This window comes from Carettochelys insculpta, chromosome 1 (genome assembly GCF_033958435.1).
Source record: "Carettochelys insculpta isolate YL-2023 chromosome 1, ASM3395843v1, whole genome shotgun sequence".
Lineage (NCBI taxonomy): Eukaryota > Metazoa > Chordata > Testudines > Carettochelyidae > Carettochelys > Carettochelys insculpta.
The window spans coordinates 191,468,766-191,480,842 of record NC_134137.1 but is presented as its reverse complement, the minus strand read 5'-3'; the positions used below and the strand labels follow the sequence as shown (position 1 = coordinate 191,480,842).

The window sequence follows — 12,077 nt, the reverse complement described above, 5'->3', positions numbered from 1 at the left end:
AACATTCTGTGGTTAAGTAACGAATTTCAGTCTGAAACTGTCAGATTTTATATTTTATCATGTAACTTCATATAGCTTTTATTGTAAGAGGTTTCAGATGTTTAATAGACTTGTCACACATTCAAAAGTATACATTAACAGGATTTTAAACTAGTGTGTCTTGGAACTTGGACTATCAAGCAATTAAATATTAATCATAATTTACTGTGCTGTTAAACAGAATACCATTTATTAAAGTATTTTTGGAGGTTTTCTAAATTAAGGCTATGGTTTCTATTTCAGGATAGATCTGTATCCTGAAATAGGAACTCAGCAGCCAAACACTAGAACAGTATTTCATTCCTACTAAAATGATGAGGGGTAGTGAGAAGATTGAAATAGGCACTTATTTCAAGCTCCGGTGCCATGTAGGTTGCACTAAGCTTGAAATAAGTTCCCTCGAAATAACTTATGCAATTTGCATCATGCAAACTGCTTAAGTTATTTTGAGATATGGCTACATAGCCTCAGTGTATTATTTCAATTACAAAAGACATAAAACATTTAGTATTTTTATTACAAATTCTTGCAGTTATATTTCTTATGTTTTTACAGTGCACTACAGTAACTGTAGGAAGTCGATCTCTATCAGAAAAGGTGAATTTACAAATATAGTATGAAGGGGCATTCAAATGTTTAGTATACCTGACACGTAAATACCTTTTAATGCTGGCTATAAAAGTGCAGTGCGAATGCCTGTTCTCACTTTCAGTTTACATTGTAAAATAAGCAGACAGTATTATCTCCCATAAATGTAAACAAATTTACTGGTCTCAGTGTTTGGCTCAACAAGAAGTAGGAATGAGTGGACTTGTAGCTCAGTTTTACAATGTTATGTTTTTTCAGTGCAACTAAGTAATTTTTTTTAAAAAAATCTACTTTTGTTAAGTTACGTTTTCACAATAAACACTTGTCTGAGGTGAACTGAAAACACACCCTTACAATCATTTTTACAATGCAAACTACTCAAACTATGGAGGGAGAACTGTATACTTTCTATTGTTGTAATAAAATAAATATTTGAAAATGTAAAAAACCCCAAAGTATAATAAATTTCAACCAGTACTCTATTGTTTAAAAACAGTTGATTTTTTTTTAATTGTGTGAATTAACTGTGATTGGCAACCCTACTTGGAGCAGTTATTTTCCCTTCCACCAAAATATTTCAAATGATATGAACAGACAATGGACTACCTGGCTCGCAAGAAGTAAAAGCTTTCTGAGTTACACCAGAACCAATGAGTCTTAATTTTTTTTTTTAAAAACACAACAAAAAAAAAAAAAAAGGCATCCAACTCAGAGAAAAAACACTGAAGAATCCTTTACTCGCAAGCTTGAGCTCTTAATAAACACATGCACACATCTTAAACTTCTCATATTAGAAGGCTCCCACAAGCATGTACCAAAGAAGCACAGTAGAGCTCAATAGCATTTATCATAGGTGCGGCCAGGTTTTCCATGGTCCAATAAAGTTTGCTTACAGCCACCAGTCCTGGCTCTCTGTTCTGTGCTGTTCTTTAGCTATACTTTACACTTAAATACCTTCTAAGAGCCCAGTAAGCAGTGAAATGTTGGTAATGTTGCTACACAATGCTGGTTCAGCAAATTCTCTGATTCAGCACTGTTCAGATCCCGAGGGTGCCAGACTAGAGAGGTTTGACCTGTAAAGTAGAGGCTCCAAACTAGTTTATAGAAGATGCGTGTCTGGATGGGAGCAACTCAGATTATGCAAGGTTTCCAGCAAAATTCGAGATCTAAACTAATTAATGTGTAATATGGAAAACAGCTTAAATAAGCCAGGAAATCACATGGTGTACTTCAGTTCTACAAACTTCCCCAAGGAATTTTTGTTGGTTGTGGGGGTAGGGGAGGAAAGCTAGCTAAACTATCTACCCCTTTTGAATTAGAAACAGGAAATGCATTTAAGCTCACTCCAATCCACAAATCTTCTAATGTTTAATATAGTTGTGAAAAAGCACTTAACTTTTTGAACTGTAACTTACTAGGCATGTTGAACAATGTCTACAAAAACTAAGGTCATTTCTGTTCCCTGGGTATTGAAAGTCCTCTCCTGTATGCCTTCAAAAAGAAGAAGAAGAAAAAAAAAAAAAAAAAAAAAAAAACCACAAGAGCTCAGCCCCACACACCAAAGTTAACTTCTAATTTGACTAAATGTCAAACACAAAATTCAGAGTTTGCAAAAAGGTTTAATTAAAAATGCCTTATACATAGCTAAAACACACCTCCTTCCACCTCACCCCAGAAGTTTCCAATACAGTACAAAGATTCTCTTACAGTGCACATTCACATAGAAGAACTAGAAACTGAATCAGACTGCACAAACAGTAACCATCGATGAAATCCTGGTTCCACTGAAGTCATGGCAAAACTCCCCTTGTGTTCGTATGCATTTATATAGCACCTAGTCAATGGTCAGAGTCTGACTTGGTTCTTTGACAATTAAATGAATACAAATATACACCAATATTGTTTAGACAAAGCATGAATTTATATTTCACTCAAAGGCTAAATTCCTACTGATCCAAAGAATTTTTTAAAATGAGCAAAGTGCCAGTCAATATGAACAAGAACAGCAATAGAGCAGGGATTGGACGTGGAAGAATGTAATTTGTCTGCTCAGTCACAAAACATTGTAGAGGAAACATTTAAAATTTTAATTCAGATAGCCTTGTGGTTACATCCTGCCACCTGAGCTGAATGTCCAAACACGATAAGGAACATTTAACTCCTAAAAACAACCTCAGAGAAACAGAAATTGAAACACACAAACTGTAACACCGATCCAGGAAACAACCTAATAAGATATGACAGACGGGAATGTTCGCAAACTAAGAGCTAGACAAAACACCAAATTTTTTAATTCTATGTAACTGGCCCAAAGGATGCAATAATTACCCATACAAAATGGACTTCTACAGTTGTTTGCAATCTCACTGAAATTAGAGGTGGTCTGCATGAGCATAACCATCATCTATAATCATTCAATGGAAAGATCACAGCTTACAGTAACTAAAAAGTCAGATTACCTAACTGTACTTTCTGCAACATTTCTTCTACATGTCAGAAGTTCTACAATCTTTACTCTCAAAACAAAAGAGCAGTCCTGTAGCACTTTAAAGACTAACAAAATATCAGGTGATGAGCTTTCTTGGGACAAACCCACTTCTTCAGATCAAAGCCATACCAGTACAGACTCAATATTTAAGACACAGAACTAAAAATAGTAATCAAGGTTGACAAATCAGAAAAATATTATCAAGGTGAGCGAGTCAGAGAGCAGAGGGGCAGAAGTGGGGGGAGGGGGTGTCAATTAGATAAAGCAAAGTATGTAAAAAAAGCCCCTATAACGAGCTAGAAAATTGCCACCACAGTTCAAACCATGTGTTAATGTGTAATTTGAATATAAGAGAGTCCAGCAGCCTCTCTTTCCAAACTGCTGTGAAAATTCCTCTTCACTAAAAGCACAGCTCTCTTTCCGTTACTAATCTGTACTCTGGTTTTCACATTGTTTCAAATCTCATGCCAAAGATGTTTAGTTTTTGCTTAAGATGTCTGGAATTGACACACAGTTTTAGGAACACGCTGTCCAATACTTCCCAGGTAAGAAAACATTTCTGATCTTAAAGGAGAGCAAGTCAAGAGAGAAAGCTTGGGTCCTCTGTGGAAAAAAGGAAAACAAAAACATTTCCCAAGAGGGTTGCAGTGAAGCTAACCCAGTATTGGTGGACACTAGAAACGTTTATTACCTTGAGAAGATACTAAGCCTGATTACATATGAACAAATTATTCTACCTGAAAACAAAAAAGCCAGTTGTATTTTTAGATGTTTCAATACATGTAAAATGCTTAGCTAAAGATACTTTCGTATCTTAAGTTAAATCAAACACACACAATAGTTAAAACTGATAGCTTTGAAAGCTATTTGGTTTCTAAAGAACTATAAAAGTGGTTGCTTACTTCAAATGCCAGACTGCTAGCATTCACACACAGGAAAAAAAAAAAAACCTAATAAACTAGGCGTTTACAAAACTTCAGTGTTCTATGTCATCCAGCCGAAATAAAGAAAGAGCAGCTGGAAATTTGAGTCATGCCATTTGATGTACCGCATCTCAATTTATGATAATTCAGTGCAAAAAAATCAGCAATTACAAACAAGTGATTTCTTGTGCACTTGATGGATGACAGAATGATATGAATGTAAGCTTAGTAAAAAAAATTCCTGACGTATTTTGTTTTTACAAAAGTTTGTGGGTTACCGAATGCGTTCCGCTTCTTAAGTCTTGAGGAACCAAAGACCACTTCTATTTGTCTCTCCATGCCAAATAGTAAAGTGTTTTGTAAGTCATTGTTTTCAGACAGGACTGGGCAATAATTCTCAACAGGGCCACTCCATGAATTTTGGTGCTGGTCGCAGGCTGCCTATGGGCTCCTGGAAAGGGTAGAGCTGGGGGCTAGAGAGAGAGAGTAAGAGCATATGAAAGAGAAACTGCGTATGAGAAACACTGACAAAGACTGAGCGTGTGCTACAGTGTACGTGTGTTGCACGGACTGGGCGCGACAGTGACACAGAATGTGTGTGCTGGCTGCTGCTGGGTTTCTGAGAGAAGCCAGCCACTCTCTCTATGGGAAATCTGTCCTGCTCTGTTATCTTCTTTCCTGGCACTCCTGAGTCACTTACCATCAACGCTTTAGACTGGAGCAGCACCTTCTGTATGTTTCCCTTTCCCCAATCCCTGCTCTGCACAGATGGGGCTACAGGGGCAGGGAAACACCCTGACTTCAGCCCTTCCTTCTCACTTCCACCCCCGCTGCACAACTAGCAGGAGAATCCTAGGACAGCTCAGCTGCAGAAAGAACAAGTTGGCGGGAAGAACAGGTGAACACATGCAGCGGGCTTTAAGTGTGGCACTTTCTGCTAATCAGGCAGGCTGGAGAGAAATGCTTGGCAGGCTGGAGCCCACCACTGCTCTAAGACATGGTAATGGAAGTCACTTAATACATCAAAATTAAAGAGGTACTGGGCTGTGCCTCAGGATTATCAGCATTCATTTCCTGGCTCAGCAACAGAAACTTTCTACTTCATGTCTCAGTTTTCTATCTGTAAACAGGCAGAGCACTTCCCAAATTCATAGGTATATACGGAAAGCAAAAAGACAGTAGTTATTAAGTCCTCAGATTCTATGGTAATAAAGGCATCAATTAAAGAAATATTTCTGTATTATAAGTATATGACTCTAAACACAGCACATTTACTTTAAAAACAGCTTAAAGCAGCTATTTTCTTTAAGCTTGCCAAAAAACAAATATTAAAAATAAAGGCTATATAACAAAAGACTTTTGTGCCACAATTTTAATACTGCCAACGCTATGCATTTATTTTTAGTGATTTTGAATTCTGTTATAATTATTAAATCTGAGCATTTTTATAAAGCTGTATTTATGCTCTACTGTGTCAAACTCAGGCTCACCTGCTCAAAACAAAGCATGGAAACCCAAATACATACAGTAATCTCACAATAAAAAGGCAGAACTATTTTTATATCAAGGCTTTTGCCAGCAAGATGCAAGAGTCTGAATCTCAAAGCCATTTATGTTCAGAAGTCATGGAGAGCCACTTCACTAACAAAAACATTTAACTGCAAATAAAAACATAGTATTTTGTGGCTTTTGGTACCATAGGATTAGGTGTTTTTAATGCTAAAGTGTTAGCATTAAAATGTAACGGGAATAGAAATCTGAAAATCAGTTACTCAAAAACTACGTAAAATCAAATTTTAAAGTACACTTAATGGATCCCCTTAATTCAAAATAACTGTCCCATTTCACCATCAAAGATGAAGCTACAGTAGGAAACCCTTTCTATGCAAAAAGGGAAGGCAGATGGTGCAGTACTACTGAAATAACAAAACACAAATGCTTGACTACACATCTTAAACCTTTTTACTGAATGAGTGACAAAGTTAAAGATTATTTTAATTATTACAAAAATGAATTAGAAAGTCAGAATGTGCAAGTGACAGACTAACCATTTTCTGCCTTCAATGAAACAAGAGTACAACCACCACTCTTTAGTAGCATATACACATTACAACTTCAGTTAAAACTGGAAACAAAGTGCATATATATGTAATTACAAACAGCAAGCACTGACACCAGCTTCACTCTTTTGCTTTTTAATGAAGCTTGAGGAACAGCAAAGACACTGGAGATCTTTGTTTCAACTACAATTTTGCTTCCTGATCCTCCCCGAAAACCCTCTCGGCCTTTGGAAGCTTGGCCAAAAATTCAGCAGGATTTCTTTGCAATACAGAAATTTGTGAAGCAGCATCTGACTAATTTCAGGTAATGTTCTATGCAGACTAGAACCAGACTGATTTAGGGTAAACTGCAGGACCCACGAAGCTACTGCCAGATCTTAAAAAAAAACCTTCAAACACCTCAGCAACTGTCTGCAGATTTTAAAAAAAAAGAATTCCAAAACCCTAGCTGATGGAAGACAATGTCTTCCAACATAACAATACCCCATCTTGCTCAGTGTCCTAATAAGTTATTTGTAACATCAATGTGTTAAACTATCACCCAGATGGAAAGTGGAAGGAAGGCGAATGGCTGTATGGAAGTGCGTGCACAGTCCTTCATGAGTGGAGAATGGGAAATCAGGTACAGGAGAGCAGAAAGAGCTCCTCACGTGGAGAAAGGAAGAAAATGAGCATTTACTACACAGAACCCTTGCTATCTGGGGAAGAGGAAATAGGAACAAACCACCTGTCACAGTGGGAAGAAAGGAGAACACAGAACTTCTGGTGGGGGTAAGAGACTGGAGAGATGCAGGGAGTCCCTAAAAACAAGATCAGGAGTATCCTAGTCAGAATATGGGATTCTTCAGCGTATACAAGCTGTGATGTTTGTGACCCGTGACCCACTACCCCTCCTTCTTGTTAAAATGCCATCAGTTAATTCTTTCCTGTTATCAGGATAAATGCTAAAAGGAGAAGATGCTGCCACACACTACAGCCTCTGTACTCCAGGGCCGTGTCTACACTAGCCCCAAACTTCGAAATGACCATTTCAAAGTTTACTAATGAAGCGCTGAAACACATATTCAGCACTTCATTAGCATGCGGGTGGCCACAGCACTTCAAAATTGACACCTCGCCGCCGTGCGGCTCATCCCAACGGGGCTCCTTTTTGAAAGGACCCCGCCTACTTCGAAGTCCCCTTATTCCCATCTGCTCATAGGAATAAGGGGACTTCGAAGTAGGCAGGGTCTTTTCGAAAAGGAGCCCCATTGGACAAGACGCGCGGCAGCGAGGTATGTCAATTTCAAAGTGCCGCGGCCACCCGCATGGTAATGAGGCGCTGAATATGTTTTTCAGCACTTCATTAGTAAACTTCGAAATGGCCATTTGCATGGCCATTTTGAAGTTTGGGGCTCATGTAGACACGGCCCAGGTGTCCCTAATCCAAGAATGCTCATGGTCCAGACCCTGGCAGATGGAGGAGGAAACAGCTGTGTGTGTTGCTGCTGCCCCCACCCCCTCCCCAGCTGAGGGGGTGGTAGGGCAGCTATGTTCTTTCCTGGCGGCTTTTCAAGGAGTGCAGAGCTAGTGTGACCCCCAGGAGAAGGGTGCTAGGTAAGCACCCCATCCCCCTCACACTCAGACCCTGCAGCACCCTCCCTGGCCCAGCAAGTTCTTTAACTTGGGACACCTTATTTCCCAGGGTTGCCAGATTAATGAAGTTCAAGTATATTTTGAACACCAGGAAGACCACACCAATTTCATACACTGTACACTACAGAACTTGTTCCTTTTCAATTACTCATGGTTGATATAGGCCAGATGCACATTAGACTTCTACTGGCATAGGCGTATTGGTCATCAGTGAGGAGCACTGTGATCCCCAACACCACTGTGCCAGCAGAACCCCACACTGTAGAAACAGGTTTACCAGAAAAGCCTCACTTTTCCAGTCATAACATGTTTCACTCTTGGAAGATGTCAGTCATTATACAGGTACTAAGTGCACCTTTGCTAGTACAGCTGCGTCCACACCAAGAGCACTTTGCCAGTACTGAATACTGGTATTCATAAATGCTAAAGCACCAAATGTGGGCACAGCTCAGTGGGAGGGGGTGGGTGGGTGGGAAAGAGTGGTGTCACTCCTGCTAAACAAGTACATCTGGGATGGGTAGCTCTATCCGTCCATTACGTAATAAGACTGGATTACTTCTGTTGTCTGAATCTGGAATTTGTGCTACATCAAAGTGGAAGAATTCTAATCTGCCACATTCCCTTTTGGGGTGCAATTTAGTTCATACAAAAAGGAGTAAGAAAACAATAGTGACACTTTAAAGAATGGATGTTTAGTACCACAAAAAGATGCATATGGGTGGACCCTTGTAGCGGCAGATATTATTCCTGCTCCCAGTACTTATTCTGGATTATTCCTGTGAAAACTGGTACTTAGCACTGCACAGATGTTTTAACATTATCATCAGATTGTAAACTCTCAGGGGACTGGACAGACTTTCTGAAGACCAAAGATGTGCTGGGGAGATACAATGAACAACAAAGAACAGAAAGGCTTAAAAGAAGAACAGAGACATGAAGCCAGTACAAGATACCAAGTGGTGGAAAGCCTTCATTCATCCTAATCACTGCTAAACTGACAGGCAAGAATCAAAATTAAAAATCATGTCTAGCATAGGTGGCCACCTATCTGACTGAAAAACTCAGGGATTAACACAGTACAAATATATTTTCTCAAAATAAACAAACAAAGTAGACAATCTCCTTAAGCAATAACTGTTATATACTTGTAGCAATAAACAGTATCTAATCACAAGAAATGCCTTTTAAAATAAAAATCTATTACACAATTTCTCTTGTTGTGTTTATCAAAAAGCCAAACAAAGATGGGTTGTTTTTAAAGCTATAGCCGCCCCCCCATCCTAAGTGAAATATGAAAGACAAAGGCTAATAATGGAAGTCATCTACCCAGGAAGAAGGAACTACTGAAGTATTCAAGGATTTGAAGCTTGAGGAAAGAATGTCTATAGTCAATTATCACAGTTACCTAGAAATAGTACTAAAATTATGCATCACATCAGCACATTTTTATAAGAACTATTTATGCACCAAGGGTGTTTCACTAGCTTCAATCCACCATCACTCCCCTTTTTAAAATATTCTTTCAGACACTCTCTCTTTAATTCAAAGCAAGGCATGTGGGAACATTTAGAAGCATACTGTTGAGCCAAGAAGTGTTGATTTCTTACCTTCAATGTTAAGCTCAAAACAGACATGACAAAATGAAAGTGTTTCTTTGTCAGTTCCCAGTTTACACACACTGCAAACATTATCATCATTCAAGTCAATGTTAACAAACTGCTCTTCATTCATAGTGCCCCTAGGAGAAAGGCAAAGACGACAATGTTATTTTTAAAACTATATACCGTCCTTTCTGTTAAAGTGAAGAGGAAATGTGCCCTGCATTTCTTGAAACAACAACAAAACACAACATTAAGTTAATATATATCCACCTTTCCTGCAAAAGCAGACAATAGGTGAATTCATTGTTCCCGAAAGTAGTTTGAGTTCTGCACACCCCGCTGCACTAAGAAAAGCAAAGGCTCGTTTATGCAGCATTTTTATGTAATTCAGAGTTCTAAACAACTGCAGCAATGAGAGACCTCTCCCTTTTCGTATCTTGGGAGTTCACACAATTGGATCAACGTAAAAAAACCCCCGGCAGGACTCACCTATCAGAGGGGTAGCGATGTTAGTCTGTAGCCACAAAAGCCAGTGCGAACGCCTGAGGTGCCTTAAAGCTTTGGCACAAGCTTCCGTGGATAAAAGCCCACCCGGGCAGCCGCGACTGACGAAGCGGGCTTTGCCCCCGAAAGCTCAGACCCAAATAAATGGTAACAGAGAGGGAGCCGTGCTAGCCTACACACTATCAAAACAAAAAGCTGTCAAGTAGCACTTTAAAGACTAGCAAAATGGTTTATTAGGTGAGCTGTCGTGGGACAGAAGAAGTGGGTCTGTCCCACGACAGCTCACCTAATAAACCATTTTGCTAGTCTTTAAAGTGCTACTTGACTGCTTTTTGTCCAAATAAATGGGTCTGTCGTTAAGGGGCCGCAGGGCACCCGGCAGGATTAACGCGGCGTCCAGCGGCGCCGCTCACCCCACGGCACATGCCGGCGGCATTAGGAAACTTTGCCGCTCAGAAACCAAGGACCGCTGCAAACCGGGCCCCGCTACGCGCTCGGCCCCCGCGCGCGCGCACCGAGCAGGGCCGGACCGGGCAGCAGCCGAGCGGGCCGAGCAGCGACTCTCCCGCGCCGCCTCCCGGACATCCGCGCCTGGAAACTTTGCGGGGACTCTCCCCAAGCGGCGCCGCGCCGGGGAACTCGCGGCTGGTCTGGACAGTCACCGAGCGGGAGCGGCAGCGGCAGCCGCCGCCGCCCCCCAACGCGGTCAGCCGGACCAGGCACAACAGCTCCCGCATGGCCCGACCCAGCCCAGCTCTTCAGCGCCGCCGGCACCGCCCTCCCGCGCCGCCTCGCGCCCCTCACCGTGGCGTCGCTACCCGCGTCCCTCGGGCCGGCGGCTCCCCAGCCCCGCTTCCCTATTGTTAGCGGCGGCGGCCAGGCGGGCTCCCCCAGGCCCCTCCCGCGCGCTTCCGGACGAGACCATCATGCTACAGCGAAAGGGGGGAGGTACGAGGTTTGAGGTAAGCGGGCTGACAACGAGCTCTGGCAGTCCCGCCCCCGCCCCGAAGGTCCAATGTGGAATTACCCTCCTCCTCTGCCGCGGTTGGACTCGCTCAGCGCATTGTGACGCTGCTTCCCACACGCGGGGAGAAACCACGGGGAGGGGTGATCAAACCGTCTGGCTGTAGACTGCACCACTACGGTGGAGGGGGGGGGGGGAGGAACGGGACGGAGAGCGCTCCTCCGGCCCAGGGTAACTTTAACTCCGCCCACCAGTGCTGCCAGACCGCCCACTTATGGTGCGCGGGGGAGTGCGGGGGTGCAGGGTGCCGGGTGCCGGCTCAGGCGGAGTGACGCTTACCGCGGCTGGTGCCTGGGGTGGCACTGCAGTTCTCATAGAGGAGGGGTAATTGTAGCACTGGTCTTCTAAACCCAGCGTTGTGAGCTCAGCCCCTGAGGGGGCCGTGTGTGGATCTGGGGCAAATAGATAAAAAACAAAATCTGTCCAGGATGCATCTGACAAAGTGGGTCTTTGCCCACACAAGCTTATGCTCCAAAATAGTCTATAAGGTGCCACAAGGCTTCTTGTTTTACAGACTAACACTGCTACCTCTCTAGTAGGGTTGGTGATAGGTCCTGCTGTGAGTGCAGGGGATTAGACTGGATGACTTCTCAAGGCCCCCTCCAGCTCTATGAGATAGGTATGGATAGGTATATCTCCCACTTCCTGGGCCCTGCACTGTTCAGAGCATCCTCATGTCCAGCTGCGGCTGCTGGGGGGAGGAGGGGGTGCTGCTAGGGTGAGAGGTGGCTGTGCATGCTGCTTTCACTTGCAGGCACACTCTGTGCATCTCATTCACCGTGTTTCCTGTTCTCAGCCAAGGGGAGCTACAACGACAGCACCTGCCAGTGAGGGCAGCACACAGAGCTCTCCCCTTCCGCAGGCTGAAAGGAAGTGCCAGTGCTTCAAGGAGTGGCTTTCCTTAGTCCTGTTGCACCACCAGACTGGTCACCGCAAGGGCCAGATTAAACGAGTGCAGGCAGCCCCTGCTCTGCAGGACGGAATTACTTCTTATTCCCAGGGGAAGCAGCAGCATGCTCAGTGATCGGGTTGAATGATGACTCAAATGGGACAGAATCCGTACAATTTATGTCTCAAGTGGTGACTGACTCCATACATAATCGTCGTAGTCTAAGTCTGCATTTGGCTTGTGGAAATCACTGGTCTTATTCCCATGATACACCAGTGTAACTGACATCACATTTGGGACTGCACTGATTGGGCCAGAGGCTCTCA

General features: G+C 42.7%; 1 protein-coding gene across 2 annotated transcripts in view; it reads right to left on the bottom strand.

Moving 5' to 3' along the window:
- C1H21orf91 (chromosome 1 C21orf91 homolog) overlaps positions 1-10,732 on the bottom strand; it is a 29,856-nt gene extending 19,124 nt beyond the window's left edge. Inside the window, exons 1-2 of one of the 2 annotated variants that reach the window (XM_074983465.1) lie at positions 10,643-10,732; positions 9,341-9,471 (exon numbers count right to left, since the gene is read on the bottom strand). In XM_074983465.1, coding sequence (XP_074839566.1) covers positions 9,341-9,464 — 124 coding nt within the window. In that variant the 5' untranslated portion in view covers positions 9,465-9,471; positions 10,643-10,732. Of the gene's footprint in view, positions 1-9,340; positions 9,472-9,823; positions 9,942-10,642 lie in introns of those variants that run through there. The other variant, XM_074983466.1, reaches the window with a different exon arrangement.
- Between the last annotated feature and the right edge of the window lie 1,345 nt (positions 10,733-12,077).